At 38.7% G+C, this 22201-nt stretch overlaps 1 protein-coding gene across 1 annotated transcript in view; it reads right to left on the reverse strand.

Annotated features, from left to right (window-relative positions):
- The window catches only part of ca16b (carbonic anhydrase XVI b), a 91802-nt gene extending 69854 nt beyond the window's left edge, over nt 1-21948 (reverse strand). The window contains exons 1-2 of the mRNA XM_034532247.1: nt 21300-21948; nt 1721-1825 (exon numbers count right to left, since the gene is read on the reverse strand). Coding sequence (XP_034388138.1) covers nt 1721-1825; nt 21300-21384 — 190 coding nt within the window. The 5' untranslated portion in view covers nt 21385-21948. The remainder of the gene's footprint in view (nt 1-1720; nt 1826-21299) is intronic.
- Nucleotides 21949-22201: the final 253 nt, after the last annotated feature.

Below are 22201 nucleotides of genomic sequence, written 5' to 3' on the forward strand. Positions count from 1 at the left end.
GTGTAAAAAGCTAAGAAAATAAGAATGTACATACTCAAATCTGATTGGTCATATTGTCGAATCAGGTGTTTATATGTTTTTGCTCATTGACCACCCTCGGTTTAAAGCTTCCCTATACAGGATCAATATATTAATATATGAGTATTATACATCAGCAAACTGTTGTTTGCTATGTAAGGACATAGTTTGGTGATGTTTACCTGAGCAGGGAATGAAGCGCTCCCTCAATGTATGCTGTAATCTGAGCTATATATATATATATATATCAAATGTGGCCACGGTACATGCAACTATCCCATAGCTGTTGTTTCAAAATAACGGACCGTGCAATTTGATGTGTGTAAGGTGTGTGTTTGTGTACATGGGTCACTATTTGTATAACGAATAGCCTGCCAATTATACCAAATAGGCCATATATCATGATTTATGGGAAAAACCCAAGCAATTATAAGTCAAATCAGACATTCAGCACCCCATCTAGCCCAACTGAAATTATCCTTTGTTGCTTAACCACATTTTACAGCCACTGCAATGATTTGACTGCAAGATTGGCAATTGAATCAGGAACCTTAGATTGAATTGTCGATCATTCGAGGTAAGCCTCCTACTTTTCAACAAAAAGGGATTTATAATGCAGAAGGAGCTTTTTCTTATTGAATTTCGTCTCCTCTATGGTATCTTAATATTGAAATTGGAGTGGATACAAAACTACTTTTTTACACAACATTGCATGTTGGTAGCCTTTAGAGTGTAGATTTAAAAATAATTGATGCATTAACTGTATATACAAAATGTATTTTACAGTTGAAACTACTGACATCTGTATTAACACAAATATTTTCAGAATTTGGGTTAATTAGTTTTTTGCAGACAACTTTCAAAAGCTTATAACGAAGCTGCTCCCACTTAAAGACTTCAGTCTTTACACATCAATGTGCCGTTTTCACTTGAAAAACACAGTTCACCACCCTAATACATAATTACCACTGTGAGAATATTTACCAGCATTTAAGTGCAAAAAATGAATCATTCATCAGAGCGTACATCTGACTGTTCACTTTGGGCTGCCACTTCCGACCATTTTTCCAGTATAAGGTAGACAGCTGAGAGATTAAAAGGAGGAGGAAAGGCTAAATTCCTTTGCCATTAAAAGGATGCATATTATCTATAATAAAAGCATTAATTAAAACAACTAATTAAGCTAGGCTTTCACAGCTAGGCCGAGTGTATTTCTCATACAATACACTTTTATACAAATGGAGGTCTGCAGAGGACAGCTGCCAACTGCACAATTAAATATAACATCCTATAGGTCCCAATCATGCTTTAGGCAACTTGTTTCACTTTTGTGTTTTTAAACGTCAAGTGTTGAAGAGTAGGGTTAAATATACATGAACTGATGGTCATGATCTGTTAGCGATTTTTTAAGGAAAATATGGCTACAACATGAACATTAATTCGCTTTTTTCAGTGTTTTTTTTCTTCTATCTGCTGAATTATTTTAATTATAGTTACTAAGGGTAATGAAAACATACAGTACAGGTACACAATTATATAAATGCCAATTGAGCCATTCTGGCTACAGCAGTGAGGAGGAAATAGCGGTTTCTGTAAGAATGGTCGACAAAATGAGTAAAATGATGTGCAAGATAGAGCCAGTCAAAGAAATGCATTTCCCCTCCAACTGAGGTCTCTGGTCAGCACACAAATGAGAGCTCACCTGAATAGGACCAATAGGGGTCACCAGCTGCCCTCCTCTCCCTCATTACGCCTGAAGTCCCATGGTGCCTGTCTTCGGGGTGGTGAGGTTGGCCACCTGATGCAACTGTGGGAGGCAGACACAGAAGTGAGAAACTCCACAGGGAAAGAAAAGTTTCAATTAATGCAGGAACAAAATACTTTAACAGCTTATCCAACCATCTACTTAAAATGGACATGGCTGATGTCAAAAGATGGCAACAATGTGGCTAGTGATTTATAAATAAAAGGATTGTTAGTGCCAATGCAGAACGAAATGTGCCTTCAATGCAGCTTCAGTATGATGGTTGGGGTGATGGATAAGTGTGTAATGTGCCCAACTTTGACATTGCCGACTGGGGTTCATCCCCTCTCTCCTAGAGATTGGCAAAAACTCAAGAATATCTTTTCTCAATCTTCATCTTTACGATGGCAAACCTTTTATATGGGAATAAAACATGAGATACTTAACCATAATGTAGTTGCATTGTACAGATTTGACAGGAGTGATTGTAAGAAAGGCTCTGAATTTAAAAAATGACATTGAAAATATAAACGTGTCGTTATGGAACAAAATCCATGTTTTTTTTTATATTCATATATTATATTAATATTAATATATATATTTTATATTAACATTCTACTATGTATGCTCAAGTTTGTAGATTACAGTTAAAGTACCTCTCTACTTTAGTTTGATAGAAACTGTCAGTCGACGTGCCTCAAATCTCTTCCCAAATTGCAGCTGTTGCAGCTAATCCCAGGAGGGACTGTAGCCCCCAGTGCTGACAGTGACTGAAAAATACTTTAAAAAAAGGTAACTTTTGACTAGGGAAATATTTTCCTAGTCTCACAAACTGAACGAGCGCAAACCGAAACAGGAGCACAGTGGTGACAATGTGCAGGAAATAATCCTTTGCTTTCAGTCCAGATGTCATCATTTGATACAATGCCTTAATGGGTTGTAATGAACTTCACCAACCACGATCTGCAGAAAAACAAGAGGAGTGTCTCTTTCGGCCCCTATGATACTTGTTGCTCTCTTACAGTTAGAATCAAACAAATCATGTTTCACCAGCAGCAGGGCTGGGAAAGAAAAACATTTGAAATAGAACGGACGGTCAAGATGTTCGCAATGTCAGCATGTAAGGCTGAAACTTGAGAAGGCCAAACTTAAAAACTCATTAATGCAATTTCATTAAAGAAAATTCTTGATATACATTTTTTGCATCTAGGCAATTTTTTTTTAAGATGGTGGTGAACAAAGTTAGATGGAGCCTCAAAACCAATTTAATAATCAATTAATCGATTTATCAATGGAATAATCTGTGGAATAATCAATTCCTAAAATAAAGGATAGCTGCAGCACACATGCATGTGCAATGTAACAATGGCTGGCCTGCTAAGCGCCTATGCGCCTAAGTTCATTCAGTAACATCCAGACCATGTATGCCATCAGCAGTGTAGACAATCAGCCCTCTGTCTTCTGGGCACAAATGTCTCTTGAGCTTCTGAGGGAAAATCAAACATTGTCAACAAAATGACAGCGAATGCTAGAGGCACAAAGTGTCCTTAAGCATACACACGCGCTAGTCCCAGACTTGCAATAATCAAACTCATTGGGGAAAATGTGCTCCACAACGGATGCAGCCGGTGCCAGTAGGGAAGAAAACGTCTATAGCAGAAGCCATTGTCAATCAGGTGCTCAAGCAAAACAAGAGAGTTTTGTGTTGCTTCAAGCGGTCGAAACCCACTGTCGCATTCAAAACCCAGAAATGTATTGGCTAATATTGGTTGCCTGTTGCTAGAAGGATGCAAACAATTGGGTCGGTAGATTGTTTCTGTGTAAAAGGGAATGGCAGGAAAAACTAAAACAAAAGCAGAGATGACAATCTGCCAGAATCAAAATGAAGCAGAAATCCCGTTTACCAGCTGCAATACACAATTAAATCCATTTAGATAATCCATGTTGTACCACAGCTTTTTTGTTCAACACGTTACAAATAATGAAAAACTAAAATGTATTCACACGGTTGGCGATGCCAAAATGCCCTCAAACTAACAAAACAGTCTCTTCTTGTATGTCTCAGTATTGAAAGACACCACTAGCAACAGAGCTATACCAACCAGAACAATGTTGGCACCATGATACAAATAATATGTACATAACATAATGTTATCTACCAAAACAGATCCAGATGATGCATGTTTTAAAGATTCTCCCAACAACATCAACAGTTTAAAATATTCATTTAGGTAACATATGTGACAGAAGTTCCTTTATCTTACTGTAGAAGCACATGCTATGCATCATGACACTGTAAACATGACTGATCACACTTAGTCTCATGAGGTTAAAGGTAACTTGAGAAAAACACAACTCCCTTGACTCCTGTAGCAAAACCTCCTTAAGACAGTCAGTTGGAGTTCATGAGCATCTGCAAACATCACACACACACACACACACACACACCCCTCCAGCCACTTAAGACAAGCTCAGCTCTTACTAATAGTTGCATCATTACTGGGGATTAATTAAACTAAGCACTACATCAAGCTAAGTCTTTCCCTGTACTTAAAGTCGATGCATTACTGTCTCTAAAACTGGTCTCCAATATGGTACGAGCCACTTTCAGTGTTTTCCAAATCAAATTCATGGTCTGAAGGGAGGTCACATAGGCAAAATGGGTTAGGTCATAAATGGCTGCTTTGTTACCATAACACATATCAATTCACTATAGGGAAAACAGGGGTTAACATGAAGTGTGAAACAAAGATGGAGGGTGTCTCTGTGGCAGACACTTGCAGCATATTTGAAGGCAGGTTGTGAAACAGGAGGGCTGCACCGTCTTTGATCGGAGAGCATAGGAGACAGCACCATGTCAACAGTTTACTCTCATCCATGTCAGCTGTCCCCCGTGGGCAAAGGATTAAAGCCACAGCATCTCTGATAGAGCAGAGCAGACAGACAACATAGTCGGCACTGGGCCTGAAGGAGACTGAGGAGAGCTGCACAGCATTCAAACAACATACATCAATCTTAAATCCAGAAAGCGCAAGTGAATGGTAATTATCTAGGTTAACCGATTGCTGAAATGAGATGCTCTTTCCAGAGAGCTTGCCCCAAAAGGTATTTTTACATTTAGACATTGTGAAAATCCGGCGTGATTTTTACATCTGTACGTTCTTAGGAAGCATGGAGGAAATGAAAAGCTTCAAAACACCTCCAGAACAACAACTTACAATACAATATCAAGGCATACAAAATCATTTTCCTTTTTTCATTGCCCTGAGGGCAGTTAAATCATCTGCACCACCGTGAAGCCATGCTATTTGTTCCATAATATCACACTCAACAACAAGCTAAGAACCCCTGAGAGCCCTTGAAAAACAGCAGCCTAACAACAACCACAGGAACATTTAGCTTCCATTAGTCATTGGGGGACGGAGTTAAAATATCAATCTTATTACCAGCGCTAGCATAAGGTATGAGGAGGACAGCAATGATGGCATGTCCATGTCGCCAGGAGGATTTTTCGGGGATGGAAAAGCTATTAAATGCATCCTGCATTTGCAATGTAATTTACACATAAAGTGCTGCTGTTAAGGTGTTTTAAGTAACATGTCCTCCAGCTTCAAGCACCTAAAAGCTCAAGATAGTTATGGATGCTATTTATTCCTCCACTGTGATTTTGTTTCTACAGATTGCATATTCACTCAACACAGTCGATTCCAGATTAATTAACCACAACATGGGACCAAAATGCAACAAATAAACAGAAACATGTTCAGATTGCTGTCCTAATTGTGCGGTACCACTTCTGAAGAAAATGACAAGATTCATTCATTCATTACACTAACATAGCGTTATTGCTTGGCCCATCAACAACAAACAGTCAGATGGGACAAACATTTGATCCCACATATGGCTTGTAAGTGAGTACAATGATTTAAATAAAATAACTTTTCATATCCATCATACAACTGTATTGTTTTGGGGGCCTTTTAGTTTGTAGGCCTGTTTCACTGTTGTTTATCACCGTGAGTAGACTTGGGTGTGACACCACAATGTAATGGCAGGTGTATTGCTGAGGACCCAAGGAAGCACAGTGTGGAGCGTCAAGTGTGTTTGTGTGAGCGTTTTGTGAGAAAGCGGCAAGTAGAAACACCACAGGCCAGCATTCCTGTTCTGAACAGGCATGTTTTGAACGGCACAGTAAGAATAAATAAACACTAATTAGGCCCGCACACAAGGAGTGAGTCATTAACTAATGTATTATTTGTATCCATCCAGTGAAAAGGCTGAAGCTATCCATAGGTTATAGTTTGTTATTATCAACAAATCCAATGAAAAGACCAAAACCAATAAAGCATTAGTCAGTCCTTCTCACAATCCTTCACAGGAGTTTATTGTTTTTTTTATTTTTAGACCCCCCAAGTGTATTTGTTGGGGACTATTTTCAGCTGCATGTGTGTAAGTGAGTAATTATTGAAACCGGATGGTGTATTCTGGGTTGCCTGAAAATAAACTACAGCACCCGTTTTAATAGTAATGAAGGAACGTGTCACAAAGGAACAATAGTGAGGCTCTGGCTCTTTGAAGCATTTTGGGGTATAGGCCAGGGGAAAAAGCTTTGGCACTTTCACACTTTTTAGTGGGATCAATTCATTGTTGGCTTTGGTGTTGGGATTTGTTGATATAATATATAATAACAGAATTAACCTTAAAAAGGACAATAGGATAGGGTTTGGCGATAATTCAATATTTTAATTTATCATCTTTCAATGGAATCAAATCGTGTCCAATCATGTAAGGTATTGCGATACACAACTACATTAATTAAATGGATAATTATAAGCATATACTAACTAACCAACTTAAACTCATTAATTTAATCAATTTATTGTCTTCATTTACGCTGTATTTGTGTGCATGCATGTTAATGGTCAGTGTAAAGTTGGATTTAATTTTTCTTTGTTCTCTTAATTAAATTAGTCATTCACACTTCAGTACAGACTCTACTGTTTGGTTATTTCATGTAGACTATTTATTTAGTGAACTACCTTAACATAAGATATATTGTGATATATATCAGTCGAGATATTAAATGGGTTGTATCGACAAAGAAGATATTGGCCATATCACCTAGATATGGGTACAAAAGGATAATCATTGTATTGTGCTGTGTTTTACACACACCTCATAAGCCTTAAACTGTCCCCAGCATTACTGATGTTACTTTGTGTTGTCAAAAGTCCTAGACCAAGAAAAGTTTATTTCAGCTTAATAATCAAGGGAAAGTGAACTGGGCTCATTTGCACTCTGCCAGCAATGGGTAATGTGGCCTGACACTCCTTCACTTGTCAACCAGGTGCTCAAAAAAACTAAATGTGAACCAAAACTAACTTCCCTGAAAAGCATGCACTTTATTAAGCGTGTCACCAAAATGTACATTTGAATAGTCAATGCTTTTCCAACTCGTCGTCAGTCAGCGTTGTTATCTTTAACATTTTCCTCCAGCATTGGCCTGCTTCACATTCACGGAGCTACATACAGACACCTCGAGGGTAGTTATTGAGGGAGAGGGAAGCACAACGCATGCACGTCACTCATCCCCATTTTCTCATCTATTCCTTCAATTAGAGGCAGAGGGAAGGCAGATTGTAGAGTTCACTGATTAGACAAACTGCAGCCTTAACATCTTTTACATTATTCTGTCTGAATTAGTAGTAAAGAGAAGGGAGCTGTGTTTTTCAGAGGCATCATGAGTGCATAGAAGGGCAGACTCTCTATGTATATGAGGAACAAATGTGCATACTGCGGGAGACAGCTGCTGGAACAATCTCATCTGCAATGCTGTCTGTCAAATGTGAGAACATATGCTCGGCTTTCTGTTTTGGTGAATAACTAACACGTGTATTTATGCCAAACACGTCTACATTTCAAATGTGTTCATTTTATTTCAAACGCCAAACACCTGACTCATCCGGCAGTGCGTGAAAGTTGACATGGTTACCAGGGCAAGTCAAGACGGTAAAACAATGTCGGGGGTCGAGCGTAGAAAGGGAGTGAGTAGAGCTTGATCTTCAGAGAGCATGTGTTTCTCATTCCTCAGGAAGTGGGCGATGTGGCTCGTTATTCCCAGAAGTGTTTGAGTCACACAAGGACCGCGGACTGGAACTGCCAAGATCAGCCAAAGATATGGAACAGAGGGAGCCGAGCCTTAGGGCTAAAACATCAAGCTCAGAAATAATAAAGCAACAACTCAAATCCCAATGCAGATATTTAGGCCTACACAGCTAAAAGCAAACTAGCAGTTTCAGCAAAGAGGACACTGGCACCCTTGGGCCAAAAAAAATGCTGCCATATTAAGTGAAATTAAGCACATTAGTCTAGAGTTAAAATTGTTCCTGCAGTAACTCAATGAAGAATACAACTGTATACAATGACAAATTCTAAAAAACTAACACTAAAACGTCCCTCCATGGCTTAATCCTAATCTCTTTTTTTTTTTGCAGAAATGAGCTGGTCTGTGTGCATGTCAAGGCCTGTCTGGCTTCTTTAGTCATCATGTTAATTGACAGGAAGTGCTGCCGCACATTCAACCGAGCTGAGCTTAGACGTTTTTGTCAATGCCACGCAGGGTGCTGAAAACCCTAAAATACAACTTTAGAGTGGGATATAGAGACAAGTAGAAACAGTGATGTGACAGAAACTCAAACACAACTTTTAAATTAGTGAGAAACACGACCAACCGCACCCACACACACACACACACACGCATTGTGTGCATTAAAGACTTGGATCTCCTCCCTAACAGAAAGCACTTTTATTTGTGTTTCATTGCAGAACTTCAACAACAAACCAAGCAGAATAGGAGGAAGGTCAAAGGGGGCATGCTCAACTTTCTCATTATGCCACAATTGCTTTGTAGTCTCTTCTGTAAATGTATCTGAAGAAAATCAGAAAGGGTAATCTCTTTATAATCAAATTCAAACTGTCAACCCAGTCTCACTTCAGTCACTCGCATTTCCTCTGAAAAAAGTTATATTGTGACTATTCATATTGCCTGTGCTTACAGGATACTGAAGTCATGTGTTACACTGTTCTTCAACCTTCTACGACCAGGAATAAGAGAGAAACATCAACAACTTTTATAGAGCGTGTGGACGAAAAGGTTGAGATGGGTCCGTGCATGAAGTATAATTCATTTGCTATTGTTTGCACTGTTTGCTATAACAGTGTTACTGTTGCATTGAATAAACACATGCAATGCAATTCCACAAACCAAAACATCAACTTGCTCCATTAACCAACTTGAAAAATGAGTCAAAGAAACTAAATAAAATAATGAAATAGCATGAACACTATAAAACTGTTATGAAGTCATATTTCTGCCACTTTACCACAACTGATCTTGATACATTCGCCAATGGGCTCGAACACTGGAATTATGTAAATTATTAATTATTCATAATAAACAGAGACATACACTTAACTTCTTTAACTCAATACGAGTTAACAGGGTCTCCAACAGGGTGCTCATGTGTAAGCTGCTCATAACACAGTTCTGTATTACAATGCTTTTTGAACGTATTATACAGTCACTTTTCAAATGTCTTTCTTTTTAAGAAATTACAGAGGTTTTCTGCCTGCTGCCCATTGGCATTACGGTAACATGGATTTCAGGCCAGCCAATCAGCTCCCTCCCATTGAAAAACTCTTGTTAACACTCTTTTGTCATCTATTATTAAGTAGTACTAATTTGTGTTATTGCTGCTCCTTCAGAGTAGGTTACACAGAGACAGTGTGCACATGAAAAGTGAAATTAAGTTGTGCAATAGCTTTGAGAAATATTTTATCTGTTGATTCTATGACCTCAGTATTTGTGTCAAAGCACAACAGGATTCATGCTATATAGTCATTGTAAATGAAAGAAAGAAAGAAATGTACGCTTTTATTTATCCCTGTGGAGAAATTCTTCTCGGTATTTAACCAATCCTTAGTTATTAAGGAGCAGTGGGCTGCAGTGAGGCGCCCGGGGAGCAACTGGGGGTTCAGTGTCTTGCTCAAGGACACTTCGACAAGCAACTATGGGGGAGCGGGGATCGAACCGGGTACGGGTTACGGGACGATCACTCATCCCCATGAGCTACAGCCGACCCCATGGTCAATATGCTGTAGTTAATAAACAGGTTATGGGTTTCATTAAATACATTTTAAGTAACAATAAATTGCTCCTGAACAAACTCTCCTTTTCATATTGTGAACTAGTGGGGGAGGAACTATTTTGATCCTTTCAGAGAAAAGTACTAATACCACACTGTTAAAAACAAACTCAAGTAAAAGTCAAAGTCAAGTCAAAGTCCAGCATTGGACATGTTACTTATGTAAAAGCTAATCAGGAAGGTTTTCAGGAAAGTACATACAAAAAAGTAAAACTACTTTATTTCATTTTAAGTTAAAAGTGTGAGGCATAAATAAACTTGAAGTAACAAGCTGACGTTTTGATGGATGGAATTGCATTGCACGTGTTTATTCAATGCAATAATAACACTGGCAAAGCGTTCGGCAGCATCGGCTATTGAAGAACCAACTCACAAGTAGCAGAATAAATTTGCATTAGCACAAGTAGACCTATGAGATTAGGCAATACCCCTAAACAGACATTGTTCATTATACAACGTGAACAATGGCAAATCAATGATACTCCATGCACAGACCTAGATTAAAGTCTCCAGTGTATTCAGCCTTCTTTAAAAAAATATATATATAGAAAAAAAGTATTACACATCCTGGCATTCATTTTTCTTTATTCATAAGAATCTGGTACGGAACTATTGTTCTATTGTTAAACCAAAACGGACTCTTTTATCAATTAAAAGTAAATGACTTCCTGTTGAGAAGTCTATGTTTAACATAGCCATTCACATGGCTACACCTCAGAAATGGTGAAATTATATACTAAATCTGAATTGTGTCAGTGTGCTTCAAAATACTAGTACGATAAAGTAAGTGCATTAAATAGCTGCCACGCTGGCTGATTGAGTGCATTAGGGGCTCTGATGAAAACCATTAACAAGATTGAACAAATTCCGAGCTTGTGACCTCTTTACTAGACCAGCTATAGCGTGTTCCCTTTCCAGACTACAATAAACAATCCTCAAACATTTCTCCACACACAGTGGCAGGACTGTACATAACAGCTCTCACAATGTCAATAAAATTTACAGTGTAAAGTGAGGTTTTCAATTTCCAATATGTGGCAATTGGATCGCCTAAGTGCCAAGAGCTTATGAGGTCATTCCTGAGGACACGGTGTGCAGCTCTGCATGAACTGTCTCGCAATTGATTCTGAAAGAAAACCAGATGCCTCTGGTGGATACATTACCCTCCTCATGCATTACTGGTGTTCATGAATGGTGATAGTTGATTACTGGCAACGTAGATGGTTCCATCAAATGCAACAGGTAGAGCGTGACACTGATACTGCCGAGCCGGTGATTTGATCGCGAGACACCCAGGGTGATAATTTGTTGTTGTTGTTGTTGCTTCAGTAAAGGGATATTACTTAAAATATGTGATATTAAATCAAATAATACAAAAAATAGCTGTGGAAAGGTGCTTCATTAGAAAACGCCAGCCTAGTACTGATGAAAAAGCTCACTGGCCAAATGACTCAATGTTGGCCACACATAATACCACTGCATGACTTTGCATGGATCACTTCCAAATCACTTCATGTGTGCCCGGGGCCATACAAGCAGTCTGATGTCCTCCCTTCTTCTCTAAATGCTTTTTTGGTGTTGAATTTTAATCAATACTTGAAGGTTGGATTTAGAAACGATAAATAAAACCATAAAAAGGAATGCACTTGATGCCTCTTTAGCAGCCTCACTCGTGTTTACTGTACGCAGTTCTATATTTCACAACAACCAGAAAGAAACGAGAGATGCAAACACTGTACAAAGAAGGGTACAACATACATTTTAATACGGAATGTGCAACAAAATTGATAGAATTCTTGCTAATTATGATATAATACAATGAATGAAAAATTCACATTGTTCATATGGCTGTGCCTTTTCTTGTTATTTGGTCCCAAGAAATAGCATGCCAAAGTGTAAGAAAATGAAATTATTTATTTTTCACACCAAGATAAGAGTCTCCACTCAAATAAAATGTTTCCAACTGTTAAAACTTGTTAATTTTGCTATAACAGAATGAAAAAGAATAAAAAGACACTAAAGGGAGTACCTTTAGGTCTCAGATGCAGTTTCCTCAAAAATGAATGTTCTTGTCAACTCCGGACCGAAATCTGTGATTTTAAGTGTGGCATTTCTTTCACTCTTGGCAACTGTAAAGGAAGAGATTAGAGCTGATGTCCACACAGTGGTTGTCTGTTAAGATCTACAAGTGAATTCCACTCTGGTCAAATCAACAGTAGACCATCAATAGACAACAATATAATCTCTCATCAGGCTTATTTGAAGCCACTTTGGCACCAATTTGATCGTACATGGAGTCAAACTTGCAGCAAAACCAACTCAAGGACAATTAACTTTAGATACAATAAAAAGACTGAAAAACAGCATTCAATTGAGCAGTACTTGGCCAAGACTCAAGGTAATGATTCTAATCAAACAACACCACAGCTGAGTGGTGAAGTTGTTGTGGGAGAGCATTTAGTGGCAGTTCAAATGGCCCGAAACATGCTCGGTGGAGGAAATACGGCAAAGGATCAGAACCAAAAAAATCTGCTTTGATTAAGGGGGTAGTATTTAAGTGTGTGAGCATGATTATCATCACAGTCAACTATGATGGTTGCTGCAAAAGTTTCATTTTCTCAGCTCTAGCAAGGCTCTTTCCTGCTTTGTACAAATTGAAAAACTTCCAATAACTGTAAAGATTGCTGCTGTAGAGGTGCACCGATTGATCGCCTGGTGATGGAAACCGGCCAGATGTCAGCTGATTGGCCATGGCCCATGTCAGGCAGGTCAGTCTCATATTTCAGATGTGTTGCCAGTCACGTCTACACACGTGTGCCACTGCTGCAAGATTGTTTTATGTTGACACGCAGTATCCTATATGTACAACCTATATGACCTGTTCAACATCTTGACACTAGATCTAAGCAGCTTATAATACATAAATATAACTACTGATGCCGATGATTTGTTTTAATCAAAGAAAGTATTTAAATAAAAATACGATAATGCATTTCCTGATTATTTGAATAGCTTTATGCAAATAACATTACGGAATATACTGCCATTTGCTGTAATCCATCTACCTACATTAGTTATACTTTGGGCCATGAGAACAAACCCAGCTATCGAACACAGAACACTTAAAGAAACGCTTGTATCCAAAGCACCTAAACTGTTTCCAGTCATGCCTTTCTCTTATTTTTAGATATTTAGTTCAGGTGGGCCGGCCTGACAAGTTAATTGATCATAACACATCGATGATGAGGCTATAATAACACTCTTCAAATGGCAGACATACTGGAATAAAATGACCTTTGAAATAGGACATTTACTGTATATTTAGAGTCTCCTATAATCACAAATGTAGGGCAGCAACTATCAAATTATGCTGCTAATTAGTTTCTTGATTAATTGCTTTGCCTATAAGATATTGGAACATGGTGGAAAAGGAAAATGGGTGTTAAAATGACCCACAGTTTGAAGTGATTTCTTCAAATTATTATTTTGTCCAACCAAGAGTCTAAAACCCTGAAATACTGGGTTTATGGCCAAGAGCAACCATCACATCCTGCCATTTGAGAAGAATAGAACCATGGAATGTTTGCTAATTTTTGTATAAATAACTAAAGCTGACTAAATTGGTGATTTGTCTTAGAAATTTTCTGTCAATCGACTTATTGATTAAATCAACTAATTCTTTCTGCTCTACACAAATGAGCCATCTACTGTTAGACATGGGAATGTAGAGTAAGTGCTGCCAGCACTAAGATGAATTTCCTTAATGCTGCCGCCTGAATCCTCTCTACCAAATAAAGAATACTTCAAACCTCCTATCGATCGGACAAATATAATATTCATAGGCTTGAATACAAGATAACCTTTTGGTTTTTTTAAAAATCTAAAATCAACCACTTCTATTTTATAAAAACATAATTAAGAGATGTCACTTGTGCCATTAAGCTTCTACATTTAAGCTTCCTCAACATTACAGTGATGCAGATGGTGCCTTGACAACCGAGAGGCTGTTGAGGAAGAGTGGTTGCTAGGTCTCACCTTCCTCACGCTAGCGGCAATGTGTTGGGACCGATGATCCCTGAGTGACTAGTGGATACCTAGGGATACAGTACGTCTCCTCCGCTGTGGTAAACACTTGTGTTGTGTGGTTTAGCAGTAAAAATATAATACAGTAATACAATATACAGCAGCTCACATCAGAGTCTGACAGATAAAACAGACACGCTGGAATTTGTACGACAGTGCGGCTAAAATTACCTGGGATCAACTAGGTGTTTTAATTTTAGTTTCTACAAATGTTCAACAAATTCAACTGTTGACCGCATTGTCTTTTCACCGTATAATAAAGACGAGAGTTGTCTTTTTTTGAGGAATCATTAAACAATGTCTTTCTGAAATATGAAAATGTCAAAAGGAAAAGGCCATGGTATTCCAATCCCTAGTTAATTAGGGTTCCACCGGTATGGTTTGGATGTTTGTGTGAAGAACAGAAACATTTGCATTCCCCAAAGGGGAGCGTGTCAACAGGATCGATAGGGTAGTCTCTAAACTCCTGTTCTGCCTCAAAAAACTATCTAACTCAGCACATCTTCTCTCTTGGAAGCCTCTGAAATTAAGCAACACCAGAAATGCACACTAGCTGCGTCTGTCATTTTTACAATACCACATATTTCTCTCCCAAAATTCATTTTGTGAAAGTTTCAGATACAACATGCTAAACGCATGGAAAAGGCCTAACGCCACCTGAAACGCAATAACATTGTTAAATACCAATGACCTCCCCCCCTTCCCCTTCATTATTGTTTTAGAGCGTTCTCACAAAATAGAGAAAGCTCCCATGGAGACAAAGTGTGTGAGAGAAACAAACAGATCATCAGTCTGAATCGAAACCCAAAGGAAAAGAGCCCGGGGACTGATCTCTCGGGGTGTTAACTTAGGGAGGGGAAAAAAAGATTTTTCGACAAGGAATTAATGAAGTGGGTTTAGGCCAGGAGTGGAAGAGTGGATATCAACTCAGTGTTAAACTCAACTATTCCTCTTTATTTACCACTGTCTACCACAATGTCGAATGCGCATGATGAATGATCCTTAATAAGGTACCACATCATTACCAAGTCTGATAGGTCGTGAACAACAGTACATTTCAAGACTATAATACGCTTTGTGTATATCCCAAAATAAACAATACATCAAACTATGATGCGTCGTCCCGTTGTGTCAAAGCAACCTGTTTGTCATACTCCCTCAAAAAAGAAGACGTTTAAATTCCAAGAGCCCACATTGTTCAATGCCTCAGTCGATTTATTTTCCAACTGGCTTATTTCCTAGTGCATACATTTTGTGATTGGAAGCTTCTTAGTCATTGCTTAGTCAAACACCCATTTGGAAAGATGGAAAGATTTTAAGAAATCTTTTGGGTATTTGGGTGTTGGCAACTGTTTCCCCCGCTTAGCAACGGACCTTTGCACACTTCTTAGTCAAAACCTTCAAACGGTATACAAGGTAGTTTATACAGCAATGAGATGCTATATTGTGTCTTCTCTCAACATTCACATACATGTAATCTGAAAGATGAGCTAAATTAGTTCTGTATATTGATCAAAATAACCAAACTGGAGATCACAGAGCTGCTGATTAACAGATGCTAAAGATAATTTATCTTTTGAGCTGACTATTGAAATCACACTCCTCTTTAGAAAAACTCACGACAAAGAGTGAGAGAAAATAAGGAACAGCACATGGTTTGTATGTATATCTCAGTACATGCAGTTCATTGATCACATTTCTATAATAACTTTTAACGGATCATAATCACAAACATCTCTAGTTTGGCCTTTATAAAAAATAAATGAAAAAAATAAACCATCAGCAGATATATTGACTCAGCATCATGTTGCCGTTTCATTCGAACAAAACAATTGTCACATACATACAGAACGACTACCACTGTTGAGTTGGGAGAAGACTATTCTTTTTTTATGAAGACTGTAGTGAACACAATTCTGCATCTTATACACGTTGAACTAAAAGTTACCTAAATGATTAGCAACAAAAAGTTATACAGGTATATTTCAGGCATTGCTCAAAATAACTACATAATTTATGCAATGGTTAAAATATAATTCCTAAAATCCAAGACTCTCATTCAATCAGCTTATTTTGCATTCTGCAGAGCACCTTGAGCTTGATAAAACATGCACAGCCTAATCCCATATCTTCGGTGATTGTCGCCATAATTCACGGAAGAGAAAATGAGCCTTTTGGATGGGGTAGCCTACTTTTGAATTTGCTTTTCCTCGTCTCTGAAAAAGACAATCTTGAGAGCACAAAGCAAACACATGCTCATTTGACCCACAATAGCACAATGCAGAAAAAAGGGGGGGAAATGAAGCTTGAGGGTCCCATTGTGTCCAGAATCCACAGGGCAGAGTTGACTGACAGTCCAGCTGTAAGTAAAGCTGACACTGTATCACATCGCGGCAAGACTGTTAAAAGGGAAAAGAGGACGTGGCAACTGAAGGACACAGGACATTTATTGATATGGCAAAGTCCTTGAGTGCAGCACTATACATCCTTCAGTGACGGTGCCTTATTGCCTGGACATTAATCACTATTGTCATGAAGCACAGGAAATAAGTGCACTCGTTTCCCCAAAAGCATTTATCCTCCCTCTTTTCAACCAGCCTGGTCTAAGCTGGTTTGTGTGTGTGTGTCTTGTTTTGGTTGCCTGTTGGTAGGACGGATAAAATGATTCAGTGTGAAGTGGCTGTGAGTCATTCTAAATGATTAAAATGCTACTGTGACCAGCTTGGAGTATCTTGGCTGAAGACAAAGTGAACTCAACCGTACACCCCAAGTAATGAAGTGATGACTGATTGCCTTGATTAACATAAGTTACACAAATAAACAGCTTAATCACAATTAATGTCAAATGACTATAATTGCCCTTTAAATAAAGCATTGTTCTCATAATGTTGGGCTCATATCAACTGAAACATTCCACTTCAGTATTAATGCCAGCATCTCCAGACAGGACGACCTCGCCAGTATTCTCCGCTGGATCCTTCGGTTACGTTTTGGATCCTGAAAACGGTACGCTAGCTATTGATTCTCTTCTAATTCAATTACAATAACATACAACTAAAGAGCAGTGAGAAACACGGTAAAGGTGGTAGAGTATATTTACTTCCTCTGCATTGTATTCTACATGCACCTTGCAGGGGATCAATGAAACTACTTTCATCCAGCAGTTTTTAAAATGTTGACTCTTTAACGGCTGGTAAAGCTATGAACCAACGATTACAAGGGGTGCATCCTCGTGCTGGTGACATCACATCCTGCCAGCAGAGAAGACCGATAGAATCCCAGTGTGGGATTTGAAATAATTTTTTTATCTCCTCGACAAATTATTTCATGAGGAAGTTAACACATTCAACGAATGAGTTAGACCTCAAGAATAACCACAATGCCTTTTGATAAACAACACTAGATGTAAATATAACTTGATTGTTTCCAAGAAAACTCTACAGGGCACCTTTAAGGAGCAGCACAACCTTTAACTGCCAACCTGCTGCACTTTCTTCATTTTATAGTAGCTTTTCATGTTATGAAAATATGCTCTTTAAAAATAGAACGGTCTATTGATTTAATTTCTTCGTGCTTAAGATGACTCTTTGGTATCAGAGCACTGAGCAATGTTACATCTAGTATGGGAATACAGAGCATGTATTGCTTTTTAAAAAGCTCAATACATGACCAAATATTTTTAATGAGCTGAAAAAGCTGAGCTGAAATGTGTTGAAAAAGCACTTTAATGGTTTAAAAATTCTGAAACAAATACAAGGTTGCAAATGTTTACTTACGCTTGCCCTGCTACATCGAGGGAAATTATTACTTTTCAAACAGTATTTCCCATCAGCAAGGACATTCTACAACATTAACATTAAACCCAAAAGAAATCATTCACACTCTACTGCATACAATAAATAATTTCAAACTTTAAAGTATTCTGCTTGTGTTTGTGAAAGTGTGTCTCGTTTTTCCAACCGTCTTATCTGCCTCCCAAAAAAATAAGTTTTTATTTACCTTTCCGTCATTCATTTACCATAATTATCCTATTTTGCAAAGAACCGTGTGGTAACATAAACAAAACAGATTTTATGTTATCAGTAACCATAATTTATAGAAGAAACTGAAGAATAATAGAATGTCACAGGCTGTATCGTCAAGCAAGTGAAATGAAGCCGCCGCCGATCAGTTTGAGGAAAATAATGCCGGAGTGCTTTTCCCATACCACGATGGTGGTCACTGCTCAACCACCATCATACAACACACTAAGACACAACTTTCTTGAATAAAAAAATTGCATTGTTATTCCAAAGTTTATCGAGTCTAATTAGAGACATTGATAAGCTGGTCAATCAATTTGAAAGCAATAAGGATGAGTATCTCTGGCAAAAAGGATAAACAGCTAATTAGCCACACGAGCGAAAAGTGATTACAGTTGTAGTTTCCCCATCGGACCATTAGGAGGGTGGCACATGCCGCTGTTGGAGAGACAACAGTGCGCTCAGCATATGTTACTGATGCTATTTTATAAACCAGGAGAAAGTTACTTTTAAGCTGTACATCGAACCAATTATCCAGAGAATGTAGAGGAGGACCTTGATGATAATGATGTCGTTGCCAACATCAGTGATGTCCAGACAGCTGGCATCCTGCTGGCACAGCAGCACATCAGAACCTCATTAATAACATTAATAGCACGTTTGCTCACTAACATTCGACTTGCAGTGGACAGTGATGGTGTGTTTTTTTTAAAGGACATCCTTATCATACAGTACACACAAGTGGAAATGGTCATTATAGCTGTTAAAAAGTAGTACATGGACATTATAGCTGTCAAAAAGTAGTAAATGTTTTGGTTTTTTTTCAATTACTAAAAATGCTGTTCATTAAGGTCCTTGTCTTTGCTACAAATTATTCCCCAGCTGTATCACAAGGCTTGATGCCTTTATCCATTTTTGTATGTCCGTATTCACAGAACATGCAATCATTTTTCATTACTTAAGTGATGCAATCAGGAGAATTTCTATAACTAAGGACAAGCTATGCTTTTCACAAAGACTACGGAGCTACAATTCCACCCACACAACTTTAAACCAAACAAGTACGGTCTACAGGAACCACAACCACTGATTCATCTTAACAATTTTTTTAAGTTACATATTATTGCCGGGAGTGAAATATTAGGGAAAACACACAAGAGACATTTGTGTTAGTGAGAAAAACCATTGAAGACAGCTTTTTCCAAAGAGCATTGATCATTATATAATTAATTGCCTCAACATATACTCTGCGGAATAAAATTCTCTAAGATGTCATGAAAATAATGCCAAATTCATAGACAGCGATGTCCCTAAATCCTCTGTGCACTGATTTGAGAAACAAAATAATCCCCGTCCCTTTCAAATCTTCTCTTTTCATGTGATCAAGCATCGGTTTGGTAACACTCTATATTATGTAAACTCTAAATTCATATTATTAAGATTTAGGTCACCCGGCCTAGTCGGTAGGTGGATGCATTATGAGACAGTGTACAAGTAGTAAAATTGGATTTATCCTCCACCACCTTTGTGCTGGTCTGCCGGTCAGCCTGTATTGCCTGTTTGCTGCATGTCAGAGGTCTGTTGAGACATGCCATATGAGAAAACTCAGGCGTGTTCGGGGGCCTGGAAGGCTACGAGTCAATAAAGCTGCAAACTAAGAACATGGATGCAGGGAACTGGGGGATTTTGGGGTGGGGTGCGGAGGGGTGACTCAGAGAGGAACCATTCTCCTGTGTTACATCACTGCGACTTCCCTATGGGAGATGATTCGTGCCATAGAATAAAAACATCCAATGAACTAGAAGCCCTTACAGCGGCTACATTGTTCAAATTAAATTGAACATAAAACTAGGAAAATGTAACTACTGTTTAGTTACTACTTTAAATTATTCTAATGGTATGATAATACAACCTGACTGATACACTAGTGGGTCATTATTATGGGACAATATTAGCTAAAACACATATTAGTGTCACTATATAATCACTATTAGTGTGCATGTTTGCTAACAAGTAAGACATTTGCAAAGCAGAAATGCCAATACAATTGTAGTAACATCACATAGTTTGTCCACAAGAGTGCACCACATTCATTTTATAAGTGTAAAATGGCTTGCTTAGTAGATAACCTACCTTTCACAATTCATTAATAAACAAATATAATGGATCTGTAACAGAAATGTTATGATTATTTCATAATGTCATAGCGGTCCATTATTCATTTTTTTTTTATTTTATGATGATTTCCTTACTCTCAAATATCAATGTCGGTATCAAAACCTTACAAATATTGGAGCCATCTGCAAAATCTTGGAAAAGCAGTATTGTGACAAGTTATCCCTCAACCCAATGATATCCCTCACCTGTTAACATTCAATTGACCCATCCGTTTTTAATAGTTAAATCTCTAATGGCGCAGAATCTGATGGGTTATAAATATGAGTGCGACACTATTCCTCTCAAACCTGTAGCCTACTGAAGGCGATATCCTAGGACAATAGTTGTGCCCCTGTGGCATTAATCGCCCCTCATACATGCACATCCATATCCATCCACGAGCCAACAGAGCTAACTATCTCCCTCATCCCCAGTTCGACCTACGCACATGACAGCACGCATGCACATTATACCGCCACATAAACCACGACCAAAACTACAGTAAGCCTGAAAATAAAAAATAAAACTGGTGGATTCCTTATGAAACCACAACAAAACTACAGGTTTAATGGAGAGAGAGAAATGCTGCCACAGGAGATAAAGTACCTCAATGCAATTCCACAAACCATTCCAGTGCCTGCAGGAAACATGTATTAGCGAACGTTACATTTCCTGAGATTGATGAATTATTGAGACACCATGTTGTTTGAATAACCAGTGCTGTAGCTAACACGTTAAGCGTCGGGGTCAAACGGGAGTTTGTTTAGCGGGACTAAATGTTTAGCCGGACGTTAAAGCAGCGGGATAGTTTGCGCCATTGTCCAGCTGCATAATCAATAACACGCACACAATTCACGGAGCCTGAACGTCTCGGCGTTCACTCGGCCCTTGAACGTTACCCGTTAGTGGAACCAGGCTCAACGGTGCCTCTGGGAAAAAAATGTCTTTATTCGGCCATAAAAAGTCGCTTTTACCCTTCATTATATAAACAAAACTAAACAAATACAACACTGTGGACTCTCAGTAGTTAGGCTACACACATTAAAGCTAACCCGTGTTGCAAGTACTTACCAGGATGACAGTCTTTGTGTTTGGGCAAGGTTAAAAACATTAAGGATAAAATCCACCAGTAACTCGGTTCCCGTATTCTCCGCATGTTAGACTACTCATCGAGAGCAACAAGAAGGCAACGGGTGACAAAGTTTGAGTCTTTTCTCTTATTTAAAAAAAAAAAAAAAAAAAAAAGAAGAAAAAGATCAGACACACGACCGAAGCAGGAACGAAGTTGGCACAGCAGCCACGAAGGCAGCGCATCAAAGTAACGTTTAGCGATTCGGCGTTTTTTTCTTAAAACGACAAATTTATTCGCCTCCAGTCCGAGCAGAGGCTGTCTTTAGCTTCGAGGAACGAAACGAGACGTACGCTACGGCGGTGCAAAAACAGTTCAAAATGTGCTGGACTCCACCGTGCGCCTGTAGCGGGCTTCCAGATAGCGACATTCCCGTAGTGTGGAAGGGTCAATCGGCGATCAATCGCTGTCTTTAACTACAGGGAATAAGTGGTCGAACACTATTGATTACACGTGGTCATTATAAGTGATTATCCGGGGCGTCAGCGTGACGGAAGGCCATGCACAATGCGAAGAAATGTGGTGCTGAAAAATGTCCCATTCTTCCACCCAGGAAGTGGACTAGCGGTCAGGCGTGCGTGGATATCTGGCTCCGCTGGTCCCATCTACAGGACAGGCTGCGTGAGAGAGGGAGCCAGCGCGGGGCGGGGGCAGCGGAGGGAGGGGAGGCGGCTCTTGGATTTTCTGAATGCAAAATGAGTCGGAACGGACCTGGAGTCTGGTTTCTGTCTCTCGCTGCTTACAGAAATCTTCCAGAAATCAGTGTGGCTCGTGTCAGATTGACAAATCACTGAAGTATAGACGTGATTATGATGCTTTAAAAAAAAATGTATGTTGCATCAAA

The sequence above is a fragment of the Cyclopterus lumpus genome, chromosome 5, assembly GCF_009769545.1.
Source record: "Cyclopterus lumpus isolate fCycLum1 chromosome 5, fCycLum1.pri, whole genome shotgun sequence".
NCBI lineage: Eukaryota > Metazoa > Chordata > Actinopteri > Perciformes > Cyclopteridae > Cyclopterus > Cyclopterus lumpus.